Here is a 21,408-nt window from a genome sequence, read left to right as displayed (position 1 = left end):
TTTTGTTACAGCAGAGATTGTTAGCTTTGGCTGGTACAGTCCAAGCAAACTTTTAAACATTTCTCTCTCTCTGTCTCTCTCACACTAATCTCTCCTCTGGAGCAATAAAAATGTATTTTAGGCATAAACTTTAATTTTACTGCAGGAGGTGAGTCAGTAAGATAGATCATTAATTCAATTTTATTTACACAGCGCCAAATCACAACAACAGTCGCCTCAAGGCGCTTTATATTGTAAGGTAGACCCTACAATAACACATAGAGAGAAAAACCCAACAATCATATGAGCCCCTATGAACAAGCACTTTGGCGACAGTGGGAAGGAAAAACTCCCTTTTAACAGGAAGAAACCTCCAGCAGAACCAGGCTCAGGGAGGGGCGGGGCCATCTGCTGTGATTGGTTGGGGTGAGAGAAGGAAGACAGGATAAAGACATGCTGTGGAAGAGAGACAGAGATTAATAACAGGTATGATTCAATGCAGAGAGGTCTGTGAACACAAGAACTTGTATATAAGGAGCAGGATTTTGAATTCAGTTCTGGATTTAACAGGAAGCCCATGAAGGAGAAATCTGCTCTCCTTCTCAGCACAGACGAGACACACAGTGGCCACAGCCTGATCATCCGACTGCATTCGATTAGACTTGATCTGTGACTGTTACTGGGTCGGACGTGGTAGCGCAGTAGTGACATGAGGCAGATGCTGTGTGACTGATGGAAAAGAGTGCATGCTTGAAGGAAGCGCTTGACTTAAGCAAAACATTTTAAATAAATGATCCTAATTGTAAAGACAGGCGGGAGACAAAAACATGTGGACTGGTTGGGAGTAAACCAGACACTGAGACTGTGGATCATCAGAGTAGCATAGGCTCAGTGTCTTTTTGCCCAACAGCAGATTGACCAAATCTTTGGCTTCTGTCAACCAGATTAGTTCTTTGAATTCAGCATTTCAGTATGAGAAACACACTGATGGGCTACATCTCTTTCATGAATGTATCGGATTTTTTTTTTCAAAACAATGGAGATTTCTCTCTTGTGCGCTCACAATCCTCTTTAGTAACTAAGCAGTTTTGACACCATCTCCTCATCACATGGACACACGGTGGGTTTGCACAGCGTGTATATTGGAGTTCATCCTCAGTTACTAAAAGCCTGACAGCCTTCACCGGTCCTGCCTCTGAGGAGGATTCAACCAGTGAGGGACAACGGTGTGATCATACAGACTCGTTTGCTGCTCATCTGCTGTGGTGGAAGAAGCGTGTGCAGCATCGAATGTTTTTTCCTTGATTCTGAAATGGGACACATCTCCCAGCTCTCCTCAGCCGCACCGCTCCACTGGCTTCTGTGTCTTGAAGATGTGTCAGATGGATAGCAGAGGTGTTTTTGAAGTGGGCGGACAAGCTGTGGATAAGTGCACACGACAGCTGGGACATGTTAAAATGGCAGAATTCATTTTTGCAGTAGAAGCGAGCTTCTCCTGTTTGTTTCCCTCCACTGTCAACGTCTGTTTTCAGTTCGTTTTGGTAGTTCTGCTGATACGATTTCTTGGTCTCACTGGTTCCAAAAAACCTGTTGACATGAAAACTGGCCCCTAACCCTAACAGCTCCATTTTCAGACTAGTCATGCGTTTGTGTTAGTGCACCAGTCCTGCTCTCTTCTTGTGAAGATACCTCCACTTGGGGCAGCCACTGGCTCCCAAACCAGAGCGGCCATCCCAGTACAAGCTGGAGGTCATATCTTGATGAAACCAACAGAACTGCATCATCTGGGAAAAGCAGAGACGAGACAAACCCCCCCAGCCTCACCCCGAGGTTTGCCTACCCAACAGACTCTTCTCTTCAGCACCTTTGCACCCCTCACTGTCGCTGGCCACGTCCCTACTGATGATGCACAACGAGACAGCGAGTCCCAATGTGTAGCACTTTCCCCGCCCTGCCCCACGACTCCAAACAGCATAGTTATTCTGAACAGCTGTTTGGGGTGTAACTACTAATAGCCAGAACCTGTTTCCCCGTCCGATGGAGCACTGAGGAAAACTCTGATCTACAGGCTTCATGCTTGTGGGGACACAAGTAAACCTCACCTGTCCATTTCTTCTTCATGAAACTGGTCCCACAACCTGAGCTGTACACGTATCTCTCACCCTCACACGCTCTGGGTCCTTCCCAGCAAACAGATGACATTCAGCATCACCAGTTTAAGCAGCCAGTGATTGGATCACCATGATCTCTGTCTCCAGTGAACCAACAGACGTTTCCAGGAGAGAAAATGGGACAAGCAGTGAGATCTGCCCTTCCTGTACTTGTGCCCATAGTTGTGTGTGCTGTCATTAGCTTTATTATTATAGCTTCAGTCTCCTGATGAGATGTTTTAGCTTGTCCAGAGAAACATGATTGCACTGTAGCTCAGTTCCTCTGGGTGAATGCAAATCTTAGTTAAGCTGGTATTGTACTGCAACTGAGTGAAGTAAGAGGCCGGGTGAGTAAGCAACATCAGCTGACCAAGTCTCATAGTCAACTGAATCAGCTGCTCCCTGAATCCACCTGCACAGCAGGACAGGTGACACGAGTTCTTTGACATTTCAGAGCCAGTTTTGGACGGTGTTAGGAAGTAGGAAGCAACAACTCTGTATGAGTGCGACGTACACGATGGCCTTGACATAACAGCAGCAGTCACTGCTCTTTCCTCTGTTTATTGTTACCGTCTGTAAAAAGGGAAGAAAGTGCAATAGTCTGTTCTTCTGCACACCAGATGCTCTTCTCACTAATGAGAACTTTCAGTCATTCCTTCCCCTTTAATTCACATTTTCATAATGTGATCTTTTTTCTTTCCTTTGTAAAAACGAAGAGGACAGGATGTATTCTTCTTGTATATAGAGTTTACACAGTGTTTACTGGTTAAATGTATTTATTGGAAATGACAGGGATGCTTTTTTCCTCCACACATGTGAAAGTGCCAATGATGAAACAATGGCTTTAGGTTTGAATGCCGTAACATGGACTAAGGCTGTTTTCTGAATTTTATTTTTAAGAATCTCAGGATTGGGAACAAACTAGCACTTTCAACAATGTATGAGCTCAGACATGAATCCATGTTTTAGGTGCAACTGTGTGGGTTTTTTCTAAGCTGAACACAAACACACTCCGGCTGTTGGTATTAGAAGTAAAGAACAAGTCGCCTCCTGTGGTTCTTGTTACTGCGCTGATTTTGATCGTTTTTCACGCCTTCCCAATCTTTTGTTTTGGTTTGTTAAATCCTTTCTTATTTAATGTGCCCTCTCTCCTTTGAGTTGTTGGTTATCACTTACTGATTAAAGAACTATACTGATAAATCTCAGTGTCGTGATTACTGCACAGCCCATTGAGAAAACTGATTTGTGATTTACTCAAAATCTGGAAAGTGCCTGAGTTCAGACAGTGATGATCAGCTAATTAATGAGTCAACAGGGTAAGAAAACATTCAGGTTAAAAAACTAGGAGCATGTTTGAACCATGCATACATGCGGTGGGACTACAGATGTGCACAGACCACAACTTTCCACAGAGATTAAACTCCATGTTATGATACTGCACAGCTGTGAGTGTGAATGTGGAAGTTTGTCATAGATTTTAAAAAGACTAATTAAATGATGCACAACTGTGTCTGACTTTATGTGCAATGTGTTCTCTTCAGTGATCCACGCGTGTCAGTAGAGCCTAAATGATCACGTCACCGTTAAAACGAATGCTGGGAGATGTGAAGGTCGCGCCCAGGCGGGGAAACAGCGACGCCTAACGGTGACGCACAGCAAACAAGAAGGACGTGAAGGAATTTCCGCTGACGTCACCGCGTATGGCCATATCAGGGCTGCAGCTGTCTGAGAGCAACAATAACAAGCGCTACTCCGCAGCCTGAGCGCAGCTTTAACGGCGCTGACAGCACCAAATACCGTCGAAATGCTCAAAATGCAGCTTTCGAATTAACCCTGCAGTTTGTTTCTTTGTCCTCCGAGCTGAACTCCGGCTGTCGTTCACGCTGACGCCGCCGAACACAGACTCGGGCGCAGGGGGAGCTTTGCAATTTGCGGCTGCATCTGGGTCAGTGGGCCCGACGTTAACCGCACCAGAGGTTTGCTTATCCCCGTGGACCTGTCAGCTGTTCGTACACGCACCATATCGCCGTTATAAACCGTGGCAACATGGAGGCTAACGGTGGAGGACAGGACCGGGATTCCGAGCTCTCCTGTCGAAACGGTACTCAGAATGGCGAGTCGTCCTCCACCGTGGCCGCTCACTCCAACGGACTTATCTCGGTAACCAACAATGGCAACGCTGTCAGCAACAACAACGGTGTGGCAGCCCAGCCCGCCTCCAACAACAACAACAGCAGCAGCGCGGCGGATGGCGGGTCGGGTGTCAAGAAGAAGAAGCGCCTGTCTCAGTCCGAGGAGGATGTCATCAGGCTCATAGGACAACATCTGAACGATTTAGGTCTCAAGTAAGTGAGCCAGCTCAGGTAGCTAGTGTTGTTATCAGCATAGCCAGCCGCGGTGATGGCAGGTCACCGTGAAGATGCTGAGGATGCATCCTTCCTCACGCGTTTATCTGCAGGTGCAGAGCGATAGTAGGCCCGCTCAGGGCAAAGTGTCACATACACGCTAATAAACTATATCCGACCCACGGTATCGGGACCTGTGTATCACCATACGCTGCAAATCTTATATGAGCTGTCAGAATAAGAAGACATCATACTGTGTCCAACGTGATCGCACAACTCAAGGCAATTTAAATCTGAAAATCCTGCACAGATGTCATACGTGGGCACTTTCCTGGGTTAGAGTGGGTCTTTGATAGCTGGCTACACGTTGTGTTTACGTGTAGTAACAGTAAGGACTCTGTGATAAGTGACACACATCTCTGCATTTTAATGCTTGTTACCTTTTATATGAAGGATGGACCTTAATCTTATTATAGTCCAGCTTTTTATTTCACCCATGACACAACTTTGCAGTCAGTGTGTTGATAATTCTCACAGGTGAGTGCTGATGCTTCGCCATGCTCCGTAGTCATAACGTGGATGTTTCTTTTCACTGTTCATAGCCAGACGGTGGACCTCCTGATGCAAGAGTCTGGCTGCAGACTGGAACACCCCTCTGCCACCAAGTTTCGCAATCACGTCATTGAAGGAGAGTGGGACAAGGTGCAACCAAGTTCTCCGAACTGCATATTAAATCTTTAGGAGGCTGTTACAGTAGTCATCGTAGTAGTAAAGGTTTGTGTGTGAGCTCTTTGCTGGTCTGTTAATGAGTTTGTATTTCTCCTTTTCATACAGGCTGAGAGTGACCTGAATGAGCTGAAGGCACTGATGCATTCTCCTAGTGCTATAGTGGTGAGTGGACCAAACCTCAGACAACATCAGTTCACCATGAAGTCTGCAGTCTGAACACTGAGCCAGAATCAGACTTAGAATAAAGCTTCTTTCCTCGAGCACAGACTGTACATTGATGGCATATCATACAGGTACACTTATAAACAGAACTGCAACCATCACACCTTCTGTGCTGTTCTAAAGTAAACATGGCTGCCTGCAAGTTTGGCTAGCTAGGTTTGCTTACAGACAGACGAATGGTGCACCGCTAATCTTACCCAAAGCACTTTAGTCTAGACGACACATGTTATTTTGTCTGCACACTTCAGCAATGATCATTGGTTTGTTTGGGGTTTGTTTACTGCATCCACTGAGATTACACAGAGCAGTTTGAGATGAAATGATGAAAGACAGTTTACTGCACTTTTATTTTAGAAGTTCTTCCAAAGGAGTGCTAACTAATCGCTACGTGCAAACTAAACCAAATGAAAAACAAGCGCGACCTTTAACCTTTTAATTTAATAAACAAGAGAAACTAGAAAAATCAATGACCCCTGCTTCAGTGCTGTTTACAAATGGACAAGACCATTAACATTACCTTACACCAAACTCTTAAAGGCACAGATCACACCAAACACAGACCAGCAAACCTGACACACTGCTTCACAATATGGCCACTGTTGTGACAGTTAGCCAGCACCCAAATGTCCGAGACCAGGAGCCTCAGACATTAGCCTGGTCGGCTGGACGTCTTTGGAGAAGCTGCACATTTTTGACTCTAAACTGTATTTGCATGTTTTTCAGAGCTCCCACATGTTCACTCATTCTACACCACAGTGACTGAATAACAGATGAACAGTTAAATTACACTATCAACACTAGAAATATCTGTTTGTTTGTACACCATGACTGTAAAAAATACCAAAAGAAAAATCTATAAATAAACAGATAAATAAAACATGTCTGTGAATGAACGCAAAGCTAGTTTTCTGATCACAGGGCAGTGGTGCAGATGAGCTTTTACACATTTATTTCTCACAGAGAGTCGTGCTGACAGATCAGTTACTACATTTCTTTATCGTGTAGCTGAGATCCTTGAAATTGCACTTCTGTTCTTTGTAATTGGATTAAATGTGTAGTTAAACTACTTTACAGCAACAGAACGGTGACGTTCACTCGTCCAGCCCACGTCAGATCAAAGTGACTGTATCACACTGACATGATGGACGCAGCATGAACAGCCATTGTTAGTCTGGTTGGTAACTGCATTTTCAACTTGATGTTTAAAGTTCCTTTAAAAGAGCCAGACGTGAGACGTGAAGCTCAGTAGCAACAGATTTGTGTTGTTACATGTCGGCTGATCCGTGGTGATAATTTAAATCCTTGTTGTTGTTTTTGCTCCCCGACAGCGGATGAAGTTCCTACTCCTGCAGCAGAAATATCTGGAATATCTGGAGGACGGGAAGGTGCTGGAGGCCCTGCAGGTCCTCAGAGCCGAACTCACCCCTCTCAAATATAACACGGAGCGCATCCACATCCTGAGCGGGTCAGTTCACAGCACACGAAGAAGCTGAGTGTGGTTCTGAGATGATGATGGAGAAATATAGCGTGCTGGGTATTTGCGTCACAATGATGGATGACAGATGTGTAGTTTGTTAAAAGCACGATGCCTTGAAAACATTTCGAGATACTGGCAGCTGTAAAGATGCTGAGATGCATGAACAATTCAAACAGGAATTAGCCTTACAATAAAACGTCCATCTACGTATGTGCTCCCTGTCAAAGCTGACGTGGGTGTTTCTGATAGTAACTGGCTTTGTGTTTGTAGGTACCTGATGTGCAGTCATGCAGAGGATCTGCGAGCCAAAGCTGAGTGGGAGGGCAAAGGCACAGCATCGCGCACCAAACTGCTGGACAAACTCCAAAGTGAGTGCAGTGACTCACACGGTCACATGTCAGTGTGTACACTGGCTGACAAGCAAAGGAGTAACTCCTATACGCAGTACCCACTCTGAAATTCTCTTACTGGTTCCCAGTTGACATTAGCATCTATTTCCTGACCAGTTATTATTCGTCCCTGGAAGGAGCCTTTTTTTTGAAATAGCAACATATTCTGGATATAAAATTTCAAATGAGTAATAACGATCTTTGTATGCAGGTGTGATCACAAGTGCTTTAAAAATCACCAAAAAACCCACCTGACATAAATTTGGCTGATCTTACATTAAAGATGCACAACAACCGTTGCCTCAAGGTGCTTTATATTGTAAGGTAGACCCTACAATCACATGACCCCTATGAGCAAGCACTTTGGTGACAGTGGGAAGGAAACTCTGCACGAACGCTGCACTGAGGTCTAGCAGGACAAGCACAGAGATGAGTCCACTGTCAGAGGCCATAAGAAGATCATTTGTAACCTTCACTAAAGCTGTTTCTGTGCTGTGATGAGCTCTGAAACCTGACTGAAACTCTTCAAATAAACCATTCCTCTGCAGATGATCTGTTAGCTGTTTGACAACTACTCTTTCAAGGATGTTTGATATAAAGGAAGGTTGGAGATTGGCCTATAATTAGCTAAGACTGCTGGGTCTAGAGATGCTTTTTGAGTAAAGGTTTAACTACAGCCAGCTTGAAGGCCTGTGGTACATAGCTGATCATTAGAGATAGGTTGATCATATTTAAGATCGAAGCATTAATTAATGGCAGGACTTCTTAGAGCAGTTTTGTAGGAATGGGGTCTAAAAGACACGTTGATGGTTTGGAGGAAGTAATTATTGAAGTTAACTCAGAAAGATCAATTGGAGAAAAAGAGTCTAACTTAACATCAATGGTACTAAGAGTAGCTGTAGATAATATTACATCTGTGGGATGATTATTGGTCATTTTTTCTCTAATGATAAAATGTTATTTGTGAAGAAGTTCATGAAGTCATTACTAGTTAACGTTAAAGGGATGGTTGGCTCAACAGAGCTCTGACTGTTTGTCAGCCTGGCTACAGAGCTGAAGAGAAACCTGGGGTTGTTCTTATTGTCTTCAATCAGTGATGAATAGTAAGATGTTCTGGCTTTGCGGAGGGCTTTCTTATAAAGCAGCAAACTATTTCTCCAGGCTAAATGATGATCCTCTAAATTTGCGACACGCCATTTCCTCTCCAGATTACGAGTCATCTGCTTTAGGCTACGTGTTTGAGAATTATACCACGGAGTCAGGTACTTCTGATTAGAGACCTTAGTTTTCACAGGAGCTACAGTATCCAGAGTCGTACGTAGTGAGGAGGTGAAATTATTAACAAGATAATCGACCTCTGTTGGGGTAGCGTTCAGATAGCTGCTCTGCTCTGTGTTGGTACAGGGCATTGAAGATGATCTATGCTCTAAATTAATTGTGTGTGTGTGTGTGTGTGTGTGTGTGTGTGTGTGTGTGTGTGTGTGCGTGTGTGTGTGTGTGTGTGTGTGTGTGTGTGCGTGTGTGCGTGTGTGTGTACAGCTTACCTGCCTCCGTCAGTGATGCTGCCTCCCCGTCGTCTGCAGACTCTCTTGAAGCAGGCTGTGGAGCTCCAGAGGGAGCGCTGCCTCTACCACAACACCAAACTGGACAGTGGTCTGGACTCTGTGTCTCTGCTGCTGGACCACTCCTGCAGCCGGTCAGTACACACACATGCTGTTAAATACTGAGCTCCACATCAACTGATTGTGCTTTTGTCTGCTGTCCTGCAGGAGGAACATTTAGTTTAGTGAACAGTCGGTAATCTAGACGATAAGAATATGTCATCTGTATGTTTCCTTTATGCACAAGTCTGAGGCATGTTGGGCAAACCTGTGTGTGTGTGTGTGTGTGTGTGTGTGTGTGTGTGTGTGTGTGTGTGTGTGTGTGTGTGTGTGTGTGTGTGTGTGTGTGTGTGTGTGTGTGTGTGTGTGTGTGTGTGTGTGTGTGTGTGTGTGTGTGTGTGTGTGTGTGTGTAAAGGAAACAGTTCCCCTGCTACACACAGCAGATTCTCACAGAACACTGCAATGAAGTCTGGTTCTGCAAGTTCTCCAACGATGGCACAAAACTGGCAACTGGCTCCAAAGACACCACAGTCATTGTGTGGCAAGTCGACATGGTAACCAGTCATTTGCTTATCAAGAGTTACACTTCAGAATAGCAACAATCAGTCAGTGAGTTATTACAACGGCTGTAGTAACTGGAACATGGATGTTTGTGTGTTGGGTCACAGGACATCCAGCAGCTGAAGTTGATGAAGACTCTTGAAGGTCATGCTTATGGTGTTTCCTACCTGGCATGGAGCCCTGATGATGCTTATCTGATAGCCTGCGGCCCTGACGACTGCTCCGAGCTGTGGCTGTGGAATGTGCAGGTACGGAAAGGAAGTACTGTCCATATAGCAAGGAGATGAGCATGTCCAGGAGGATGGCGAGGGCCTTTCTTTGGTCGGTCTGTTTTCACCGCGTGGGTTTACTCTGCGATTCCTCCGGCATTCCAAACATGCTCAGCAGTGGTAGGCTCCATTCTCCCCCTGATCCTAAGGTGGATAAGTGGCCAAGGGGGAGCATGAATGGCTCAAAGCATTAACCAGCTGGGTCTCTATGGTAGAGTGGCCAGATGGAAACCACTCCCCTGTAAATCTGGAGTTTGCTAAAAGTCACCTGAAGGACTCTCAGACCACGAGAAACAAAATCCTTTGGTCTGATGAAACACAGACTGAACTCTTTGAGCTGAATGAGTCACGTCTGAGGGAAACCAGGTGTTGCTCACCTGGCCAATCCCCCTGCAGTGAAGCATGGCAGTAGCACTGTCACGCTGTGGGGATAGTTTCTGTGAGACTCGACTGGTCAGGGGAGAGGCAAAGATCAGTGCACCGGTGTGCAGAGACGTCCTTGATAATAAGCTCTGGACCTCGGACTGGGACCAAGACAGTGACCCTAAGACGCCAGACTTAAACCAGACTGAACATCTCTGTAGAGAGATCTGAAAATGGCCGTGCACTGACGCTCGCCATTAACCTGATGAAGTTTGAGGTTCTGCAAAGAAGACAGGCTGAAACTACCAAACATAGATGTGCCGAGCTTGTAGCATCATGTTCAATAAGACTGTATTAGCTGGGAAAGGTTCTTCAACAAAATATTGAGCAAAAGCTCTAAAATACATCTTACCTTCATTATTTGTAAAGAAATCATACTGCGACCCCAGCGTTCATGTGTTCCCTATCTTCTCCTGGACAAGGGGACCAGTCTTAATGAAAGTTTGTCCAGGACACTGTGAGTGCCAACGTCTTTATGGCTTAGAGCAGCGGTCTCCAACCTTTGTTGTGCCACCGACCGGTTTATGCCCGACAATATTTTCACAGACCGGCCTTTAAGGTGTCGCGGATAAATACAACAAAATAAAACTAGTACCGGTACCGAAAAAAAGAAGATTTATTCATGACACACGTGAAAAGACCCAGGAAAACCGAGTTAACGATCAAAACGATAACAAAATAACGCTGAAAACTGATAAAAACCCTGAAAACCAGACATTTCACACCTGAGCCTCAACTCTCGCGGCCCGGTACCAAACGACTCACGGACCGGTCCGAGGCCCCCCATCATTGCGACTCGAGTACAAATCTCATACTTGGAAATATTTGTACATCTGACAATTCAGGTGAGCGCTGAATAGCGACGTTCCAACTGTGTTCAGCGTGTGCACAGTCTGTGTTCATGTAGCAGCAGTACGATCAGTGCAGCTGATCAGATCAAAGCTTACATGCAGCAGTGTGGACACGAAGATGAAGTTTGGGTTTGAGCATCATCATTGCATCATGAGATAATTGATGAAGCAACCTGCTGAACAATGAGTCCAGCTTTTCGATAGTTTGACCTCCCATAAAAGTGCTGCGCAGCAACCAGTGCAGGGAACATGAGCTCAGCTCTTTAAATCTATTAATGATGTTGTATCTGAAGCTGAAGAAAGCCTGAGTCCTTCTGGGTTTTTATGTTCAAAGATCACGCTCTCGCTGTAAAACGGTTTCCTCGTGCAGTCCATCTGAGCGCACCTGTTGCCAGTTTACCGAGCTACCTGGAATATTTCTGCTCTAAAGGGTTAAAGATGATGAGAGTCTCAACATCAATAAATTGCCTGCACTTGTGAACAGTGCTCTAAGCTGACTGTGCACAGTGGATTTGTTAGAACAAAAGTAGCTGCCTACAAGAAACCTGGCTGACACGAGAGATGCGTTTATGCACCGAAGAGCTGGAGAGCGAGTGAGAGTTCGCTGGGTTGTTAACTGATTATCAGTGCGTCCTGAAACGAGTCCTGCTCCACACCAGCTGCTTTGTTCGTGTGAAACTGGACCTGCAGACGTTTCTTTTCAATGTGACCTTTTCATAGACCAATCAGAGAAAACTGATCTCTGTGTGTTTAGTATGTTTGGTGTCTGATCTGTTCTGTGTGCTCTGGGCTCTACTGCACAGACGGGGGAGTTGCGAACAAAGATGAGTCAGTCCCACGAGGATAGCCTAACCAGTGTGGCCTGGAACCCAGATGGCAAACGCTTTGTCACCGGCGGCCAGAGGGGCCAGTTCTACCAGTGTGTGAGTATCCTCGCTGCATGGGCACTGTGTCCACAGGCTCCAACACAGCCTTACAGGCAGGAAACATTGTCTCCATGTCGCAGGAGAACAGCCAGACTGATTCAAACATGTGAAAAAACCAAGACAGGAAGCTTCTCTGAATGCACATCGCACGGAGCCTTTCTTTCCTTAGAAGGGACGCTGCAGTTTAACATGGTGTAAAACATGAAGCTGATGCCACGCTTATAGCTGTTGCTAATTTTCAACCACTGTCCCTTGTTGGGCTACAATCACACATCAGACGTTTTAGAATAAAACATACATTTTCATCCAAAATACATCATAAATACAGCTACAAGTAATAGATGATAACTTTAAAAAGACAACAAACAAAAAAAACAAACAACAACAACATTAATTAAAATGAAGACAGCTCTGATTTCCCTTTAACCAAACTTTGACCTTTAACCTCCTCGGACCTGGCGTCCACATATGTGGACATCACATGTTGGGTTATTTAGACCAAAATACTCAATTATGCTCTACAAGGGCCTGATATCCACTTACGAGGACATTATCCTGCTACTGTTCTATTGAAATTTTAAACAAATATCCTCATATGTGGCTCTGATTTTTCTTAGAAACAAAAATAAGGTAAAAAAAATCTGTTAATTCTTTGTTTTTACATTCATCAGGTCCCAATGTGCCCAAATATCAAAGAGAAATTAAAAATGCTGCAGTGGAAGAGTTCAGGTCTTAGGAGGTTAAAGTAAAGAGACTGATGTCAGTTGGAAGTCTGTTCCAACACAAGCTTATTAACACAATTCAATTTCAGTCCAATTCAACTTTATTTACACAGCGCCAAATCACAACAACACTCGCCTCAAGGCGCTTTATACTGTACAGTAGACCGTACAATAATACATACAGAGAAAAACCCAACAATCATATGACCCCCTATGAGCAGCACTTTGGCGACAGTGGGAAGGAAAAACTCCCTTTTAACAGGAAGAAACCTCCGGCAGAACCAGGCTCAGGGAGGGGCGGGGCCATCTGCTGTGATTGGTTGGGGTGAGAGAAGGAAGACAGGATAAACACATGCTGTGGAAGAGAGACAGAGGTTAACAACAGATATGATTCAATGCAGAGAGGTCTGTTAACACATAGTGAGTGAGAAAGGTGACTGGAAAGGAAAAACCCAATGCATCATGGGAATCCCCTGGCAGCCTACGTCTGTTGCAGCAACACACGTACAGCTACAGAGGGCGGAGCCTTACAAACACTAGACGATGGGTGCATTCAATAATGTAAACTATGAATTCTTGGAAAATCTGGTGTTTTAATGGTGTGGCCAGTTTTTATATAAATGATGTATGTAACAAACCACACATGTTTTTTGCAGTGAGACATCACTGACATCATTGTCCTGATACGCACAGATCATATGTAGTGAGATGAGAACAAGACTTCACCAGACATCATTAGAATAAAGTGTAACTTAAAAATATGCAGAAGTCATTCCTGCTGACGAGTCAGAGCATGTCTGTTTAGTTTGTACACGTCTGCTGCGTTCATGAAAACATCCGTCTCGTTATCTTTGTCACTGTGAGAGCTCAGACTCTCCTCTTATTGAAGGTTTCAAGAATAACAACAAAAACAAACTGCATGTCAAACAGGAAAGCTTTAAATTTCTTGAATTCATGTAGTAGCCTGAACCATTTTTTATAGTCATCTAATGTCCTAATGTTTAAAACAGCCTCATACAGCTGGAGAGCACTTTAAGAAGGACAGTATGTGACAGTCTGGCCTCTTATACAAACATAGAGACCTGATGACTCAAGACTTTTGCACAAACTAAGAGTTTAAAGAAATCTAAAGAATAAATCGAATCCTGAAGTCTGAACTGTGTCTGTGTTATTCAGCACCGTCCTGCGACCACGTCTCACATCATCATCAGTGGTTCTCATGTTGTTGCTGATTTATTGTCCTCACAGTTTCTCAGCGTGATGACAGAATCGTTTCAGTGTAAAGAAACTGCACCTGTCTGTCTGCAGTTATAGTTTTCTCCACATTGCTGCCTACTCTTTCTCATTATGAACTTACAGCATGATTAACATAAACACGCATCAATTTCCCAGTGTCTGCCACTTTATTAGGCACAGCTGTTTCACTGTACACAAACGAGCTGTTTCTCTCCATCGCCCTGCTTCCCCGACAGCGAGCTACAGTCCAGAGGTAGCATCCATCCCACTGCAAACCCTCCAGGAGCTGCACATTCTAGTTTTTATTATTATTGAAAAGGGACCACAAATTAAAAACATCCAACAAATCTGGGTGAGTGCTTGTGTCTTAGGGTCATTGCTAAATATTTAGTGCAAAGCCTCAGAAATATTTTTTAGCATTTTGCTGAATCTGTGATGCTCAAAATTAATTCAGTGTTAAAGTGAAAAGAAGGTTGCACCTGGTCCCACATAAAACTGTCCGGTGAGTGTTTCTGGACTGATAACAATCATTTCCAGGCTGACGTCCTCCTGCTTTTGCTTTGTTTCTGGTGAACTCCCAGGACTTGGATGGAAACCTCCTGGACTCCTGGGAGGGAGTTCGGGTGCAGTGCCTGTGGTGTCTCAGTGACGGCCGCACAGTCCTCGCATCTGACACCCACCAACGCATCCGAGGATACAATTTTGAGGACCTGACAGACAGAAACATGTACGTCATCAGAGTAACTGAAGTACTAATTAGTCATTACTTTAATAGTAAATGTATCTGTTCTGTCTTTCTGGAGACGTCTCTGCAACCGTTTTAAGGATCTGAGAAACTACTGAACACTTCAGTCCCAAAACACTGGTTGTAGAGATGTTTGCTGTCTACAGTCTGGAATACATAGATCTATTGGATCAGTTCACAAAAGAGCAAGAGCAGAATGTCCTGTATGAGATGAGATTTAAGAAACAGCCACAGATATTCACTGCAAGTGTCTTAATGAATGTTAACAACTTCTCGTATGTTGAACTCAGACAATAAAGGTCATGTTTGGCCTTATATCTGTGCGTCCATCAGTAGGTGTGTCAGCTGATACGTTTCTTACCAGTACCAGGTCCTCCTTAGAAGGACTCGGTCACTCCACACCTGATTAATTTGAAAGAAATGTGGAAATATTTTGCCAAGCAACCAAATATGATCAAACTTGGAGTTATTCACTACTTTGTTACACTTGTTACACTGTCACACTTAGATGTGTCAGATCATCAAACTACTTTAAGTATTAGACAATGTTAACCTTAAATAATCTTAATAAATAAGAAGAAATACTGAGTCCATCTTAGGAATCCCCCGGCAGCCTACGTCTATTGCAGCATAACTAAGGGAGGATTCAGGGTCACCTGGTCCAGCCCTAACTATATGCTTTAGCAAAAAGGAAAGTTTGAAGCCTAATCTTGAAAGTAGAGATAGTGTCTGTCTCCTGAATCCAAACTGGAAGCTGGTTCCACAGAAGAGGGGCCTGAAAACTGAAGGCTCTGCCTCCCATTCTACTTTTAAATACTCTAGGAACAACAAGTAGGCCTGCAGAGCGAGAGCGAAGTGCTCTAATAGGGTGATATGGTACTACAAGGTCATTAAGATAAGATGGGGCCTGATTATTTAAGACCTTGTATGTGAGGAGCAGGATTTTGAATTCTGGATTTAACAGGAAGCCAAAACAGGAGAAATCTGCTCTCTCTTTCTAGTCCCTGTCAGGACTCTTGCTGCAGCATTTTGGATTAGCTGAAGGCTTTTCAGGGAGTTTTTAGGACATCCTGATAATCATGAATTACAGTCGTCCAGCCTGGAAGTAATAAATGCATGAACTAGTTTTTCAGCGTCACTCTGAGACAGGATATTTCTAACTTTAGAGATGTTGCACAAATGGAAGAAAGCAGTCTTACATATTTGTTTAATATGCGCGTTGAAGGACATGTCCTGGTCAAAAATGACTCCAAGGTTCCTCACAGTGTTACTGGAGGCCAAGGTAATGCCATCCAGAGTAAGAATCTGGTTAGATACCATATTTCTAAGATGTTCAGGGCCGAGTACAATAACCTCAGTTTGATCTGAATTAAGAAGCAGAAAGTTAGCGGCCATCCAGGTCTTTATGTCTTTAAGACATTCCTGCAGTTTAACTCATTGGTGTGTGTTATCTGGCTTCATGGACAGATAGAGCTGGGTGTCATCTGCATAGCAGTGTAAATGTATGCTATGTCTTCTAATGATGCTGCCTAAGGGAAGCATGTATAATGTAAACAGAATTGGTCCTAGCACTGAACCCTGTGGAACTCCATAATTAACCTCAGTGTGTGAAGAGGACTCTCCATTTACATGCACAAACTGGACATTTCCAACCACTGTAGTGTAGCACCTTTAAATCATTAGACTTGCTCTTATCTCTGTAATAAAATTTGTGGTCATCAGTATTGAACATGTTCACCTAACACGTGAAAGTTGGACTTATTAACTTCTGGTTGAAGACTGGAAGGTGTCACAAATTAGCATCAGGATGGGCCGTAAAAACGCTGCCATGGCAAATATGCTGAGCCGTCTCCTGTGGTGATCAGTGAATTAGGGAGGAGCAGTCAGAAGCCTCATTTCTAAAATAAACATGTTTGTGAATGTTGTCCTTCCAGAGTGCAGGAGGACCATCCCATTATGTCTTTCACTGTTTCCAAAAATGGAAGGTTAGCTCTGCTCAATGTTGCTACTCAGGTGAGCTCCTGATTACTTCCTGACATTTTGTTTCTTTCATTTGGACCTCAGCTGCTTCACATCAGTTTTGTCTTGATTGTTGAAATGTGCCTCTTATTTGCAGGGAGTGCACCTTTGGGACCTGCAGGACCGGGTGCTGGTGAGGAAGTACCAAGGTGTCACCCAGGGTTTTTACACCATCCATTCCTGCTTCGGGGGGCACAATGAAGACTTCATTGCCAGTGGTAGTGAAGGTAAGACCAAAGCATGTTTAGTTCTAAGGAAGAAGAAAGCAAAAAGTGTCCTCCACAAATGTTGCTCTGTAAAGAGACATTCATACAAATATTGAATCCAAACGTTGTTCTTGATGCTAAAAGAAGGTTTTGTGCTGGTCATTAGTGTGATCCAACAAACTGCTGACGAGCTCGTCTCTCTCTTGTCAGACCACAAAGTTTACATCTGGCACCGGCGCAGTGAGCTGCCCATCGCAGAGCTGACCGGTCACACACGCACAGTCAACTGTGTGAGCTGGAACCCCGTGGTGCCCGGTCTGCTGGCCAGCGCCTCAGACGATGGAACCATCCGAATCTGGGGACCTGCGCCCTTCCTGGATGTCCAGGATGCAGAGGGACTGAATGGTATGAAAGTGAAACGATTTTGAAAGGCTAAAGGTAAAGTTCAGTCTCCACCAGAAAAGAAAGAAATTGAATTCTGGTAAAATAAAGTTGATAAACTGTCCTTCTGTGGAAAATCAGTGATTGGCCCACAGCTGAAAGTCAGATCAGATCTGTTCCAATCAAAGGCCAAGTTTGAGCATCAGTGTTGTACTTTTATTCATTTGTATTGTTTAATGTCTGTGGTCAGGTACATTTGTCACATTTGAGATTAAAGCAAAAAAAAAAAAATCAAAATATTTAAATAAGAATTTTGAACAAAGATTTCTTTCTCCTCTCTCAAGGAGAACATGGGGCTTACAGGAACTGCATCTTGGTGTGCAAACTCTGGCTTTACTTATCATTAGTGAGGCAGTGAGCTGTGCTCCATACAGCAGCTCAGAGTCAGCAGATGTAGATGATGCAGGCGGTTCTGGAGTGAGTCGATCTGGGTGAGGGCGCTCGCCCAGGTGTCTTCCTGCTCGCCCTGCGAGTGACCTTGCAGGTCGGATCTTATCAGTCATACCTGTTACCAGCTGCCCTCCTGATCGTGGCTGTTGCTAATCTGGGTTGGTTTAAAGGCCTGTGCGATGGTACTTAGAAAGGCCAGAGCCTCCTATTAGACTAATATGGGTTAATACTCAGAACATAATGTAATATAATTACATTAATATGTGTTTCTAGTCTTATTGCCTAATGAAAGCACTTGTACAGGACTTTAATCTGTACCAGTTTAGCCCTTTATCTAGCTCACATACATGACCAGTTACTAACATTCTCAGGCGCTGTGAGGAGCTGTTGGTCAAGTGTTTGCTTGGTCAAAGTGACGCCCAGCAGCCTGTAATCACTGACGATGATGATGATGATGATGATGAGTAACGTGTGTTTCTTATCCTGCAGAGTGTTGCAGCATGGACAGCTGATGATCTGCCGCTAACACCCTGAAAGCATTGAGACTCTGTAGACACTTGAATGCATAAAGTGGGGACGTTTTTTAATTGGACAGCTGCATCTTGAAGGCGTGGCCTGTAGTGGGGCGCGCCTGGACGTCACAACACGAGCTGTCGAACTCGAGGCCGGGCTCCAGGACATCTGACCCACCTTCTCCTCCAATGTGGACCCGTTCCCTAGAACCACACAGGACCACCAGCCTCCTGCTTTATTATAAAGTCCATTATTTATTCCTGAGTAGTTCACTGAGTAGTGCTAGGCGCCCGGTGGAGGCTTCGTCTCTGAGCTTCTCACATGAAGAAACTCTGACCCGTCACTGAACCTTTTATGAGACTCTAGCTGCAGCGATGGTTGGTGGAAGTGAGACCCACTCGAAGAGAATCTTTTAACTGCTATAGTCTGTTTTTGGTTTTGTTCCTTACTTTTAAATGTGGAGTTTCATGGCTTGGCTCCGTTGTGCTTTCCTGCTTAAACCCAGAGACAGAATCGTGTCCCAGGAGCATGTTGCATAGGAATCTGCATAACTCGTGTTTTACACTCGCAGTGTTCAAGTGTGTCAAGTGCTTTGCTGTTTGTGAGGGGTACAGCAGCTGATGTGTACAGCTGTGTCATCATACGTGGATTATGGGATGTTGTTTCCTCTGTTCAAGTGTGGAGTTTCCTTTAATTCATGTTTTCACTCTTTGCTCTTTGATTGTGTTTCCTTCCTCTGTACAAACAACAGTCATGTTGTGTGTCTGTGTGTGTCTGCTATCTGTTTCATCGTTTGTCATCTTTATCGATGCTGTTGGTTCTGAGTGGAGGTGTAGCTTAGAAACAGTCTGATTTCTGACAGATGTGTTTACATGACGCTGTCAGTGAACCTCTCCATGAACAGTGTGTCAATAATAATAACAACACAATCGTCTAACAAACCCAGGCTGACTAAACTAAAACTGCTGACACGTCGTTTTTGAACACACTGATTGCCGTGACCACCGGCAGGCTCGTTTCCTTGAACTGTTAGTGAAGCAGCACTGTGGTTGAGATCTGGGTTGTGCATCTCAGTTTGTTTTGGTCCATTGAGAGAATGTTTGTAGTAGAAAACAACTTTCCTGACTTCCTTCATTTACGAGTGGCTGTAGGTCAGGAGGTAGAGCCGGCTCGATGGTTCGAACCCTGGCTCCCCCAGTCTGCAAGCCAAACATCCTTGGGCGGGATACTAAAGCCAGGTTTCTCTCCTCTGATGCATTTAGATAGAAAGCACTTGAAGTATGGTGAATGTGTATAAAGCACTGTATAAGACTCAGTCCATTTATCATGGTGGACTGATGACTCAGAGGGTTTTTGAAGTTTGTAGCTGTGCACATCTACGTAAAGGCTCCTGTGACAATGACATCGGTTTGATTCGAAGCAGCTCGAGGTTCACCTCCTCCCTCCAGTGTTTGTGGGATTACTCAGTGCGACCAGTAAAGACAGACACATAAAAACAGAACATCTTTGTTATTAATTCAGTTCATCGTCTACTCTGGAATCTCACGTGAAGCCGCTGCATCTCTGCAGCTTAAAGGAATCTTTATTACTCCAAAAAGATTTGGGGTCCACGTCATTTTGTAAATTACATTTTCTTAAGATAAAAAAGAAAACATTATCCTTAATGTTCGCCACATCAGTAGGAAGCGAACAAAATGACAGAGCGTGTGACTTAATCTGAGTTTCCAAATGTTTCCTGTCTTGGGTCAAAGACCGTCTTCCTCCATGTGTGGTACACAGTTGTGTTATTCTGATATTTGTGTTTCGGGGTTCCCGCGTCTGGTTTCTGTTTGTTAACACGACTCGTTTAGAGCGTCACACTCGGTGCTTCTGGCTGAAATGAACAAACAACTGAAATTTGAATAATGCAGATCAGTTTTTATCCAAACAGCTTTTATACTCTCTGTAATTTTATTCAGATTCTTTCCAGTTGTGAGCAACAGCTGGAAGACGGTGGGAACCCTGTTGTCTCCCCGGACATAACTGCAGCCATCAGCAGCTTCGCTCCTCCATCGCACACACAGACACACACAGACACACACAGTGCACAACAGCATCTCTCCCACAGCCCACACGTGGTGTTTGAGTTTCTGCTTCTGTGATCATTTCAGGCTTCTCTTCTTCAGTCAAGAAGCCAAAGTAGTAACTGTGTTTGCTTGCAGGCAGTTTTTGCCTGGAATTCAGTTTTAATGTGTTATTGCAAAAAGTGATTGTACTATTCAGTCTAGTTCTAGAATTATGTGTCCAGATTTTAAATAAAGCATTCGGGGTTTTAAAAAAAAGGTTTTACGTGCAGCCTCCTTTGCATCGTTGTTCACAGAGTTTGTAATTAGGAAACGAGCGATTGATTAAGTTTCAAGTGTTATTGTCATTTACCTGTAAAGGTGCAGAATGTCAGCTGTTCCTGATGGTTTGTGGTAGAAACTGTCTCTGTGTCTGGATGCTCCTGAACCGCCACAGCAGGAGTGTGAAGAGGCTGTGGCTGGGATCGAACAGCCTCGTGCAGCGCTGTCTGCAGAGAAACTGCATGCGCTGTGCTGATCTCACCACCCTCTGCAGAGCTTTGCAGCGTTACAGCCGCCGTACCAGCCAGTCAGAATACTTGCAATGGTGCATCTGTAGAAGTTGGTAAGTATTCTGGGGTTGATGCCGAATCTTCTCAGGCGCCGCAGAAAGAAGAGCTGCTGTCTTGTTGCTTTTGTGATCACACCAACATGGTGTGACCAGCTCAGGTCAGGAAAAGAGACAAACTCTACTGTCAGTGATTTCAAGTACTGCACAATTTTCAAACAAACAATATTTACACTTCTTACATCGTAAGTACCCTGTGCTTTCTGGGGTATGGGCCACATGTGGAGTGACTTAAAAATACCTCAAATGAAAGAGCAGAAAACGTGCATCCTTAGCTACCAGGCAGGAGCAAAAGAGCCAGACCACAGAGGAAGTTCACAGATGTACTGAAGGACAAGAGGATGCAGGTGGGTGGGATGAAGGTGGCTCCTAAAGGGAGCAGTTGAAAGTAGAAGGGAAAAAAGTACACTATGAATCCACATTTATTTTGATTACAGTTTTATTAGTTTTGCCTTCAATACAGTGGAGCACAATATCCTTATATGTGGTTTGGCACTGTGCAGGCATTCATGGCGCAGCGGTCCCACCTACCTGAGAAAATAC

At 44.3% G+C, this 21,408-nt stretch overlaps 1 protein-coding gene across 2 annotated transcripts; it reads left to right on the top strand.

The window, feature by feature from the left end:
- The first annotated feature begins 391 nt into the window (after positions 1-391).
- On the top strand, positions 392-20,515 carry wdr26a (WD repeat domain 26a). Of its 2 annotated transcripts, none has more exons than XR_005692656.1 (14): positions 392-4,474; positions 5,077-5,176; positions 5,309-5,365; positions 6,754-6,890; positions 7,173-7,270; positions 8,831-8,987; positions 9,309-9,447; positions 9,562-9,702; positions 11,801-11,920; positions 14,463-14,608; positions 16,561-16,639; positions 16,743-16,872; positions 17,062-17,337; positions 17,369-20,515. XR_005692656.1 is itself a non-coding variant. In XM_040008448.1 (14 exons), exons 1-14 carry the CDS (start codon positions 4,176-4,178, stop codon positions 18,192-18,194), a joined length of 1,821 nt encoding a protein of 606 aa, XP_039864382.1. In that variant the 5' UTR covers positions 392-4,175; the 3' UTR covers positions 18,195-20,515. The 2 variants fall into 2 exon arrangements, 1 of the variants encoding a protein (XP_039864382.1); XM_040008448.1 differs by having other exon boundaries at positions 17,062-17,256; positions 18,172-20,515.
- The last annotated feature ends 893 nt before the right edge of the window (positions 20,516-21,408 follow it).

This window comes from Simochromis diagramma, unplaced genomic scaffold (genome assembly GCF_900408965.1).
Source record: "Simochromis diagramma unplaced genomic scaffold, fSimDia1.1 OVJJ01000313.1, whole genome shotgun sequence".
NCBI classification, from domain to species: Eukaryota; Metazoa; Chordata; class Actinopteri; order Cichliformes; family Cichlidae; genus Simochromis; species Simochromis diagramma.
The sequence above is the reverse complement of the archived record's forward strand: the minus strand, read 5'-3'. Positions and strand labels throughout refer to the sequence as shown.

What these genes read in the sequence shown, in the direction of transcription:
- wdr26a (XM_040008448.1), top strand. Translation starts at nt 4,176, where the DNA reads ATGGAGGCTAACGGTGGAGGACAGGACCGGGATTCCGAGCTCTCCTGT. An exon ending in ACTGCTGGACAAACTCCAAA is followed by an intron (nt 7,271 to 8,830) that starts GTGAGTGCAGTG and finishes GTGTGTGTACAG; the next exon opens with CTTACCTGCCTCCGTCAGTG. An exon ending in GACCTGACAGACAGAAACAT is followed by an intron (nt 14,609 to 16,560) that starts GTACGTCATCAG and finishes TTGTCCTTCCAG; the next exon opens with AGTGCAGGAGGACCATCCCA.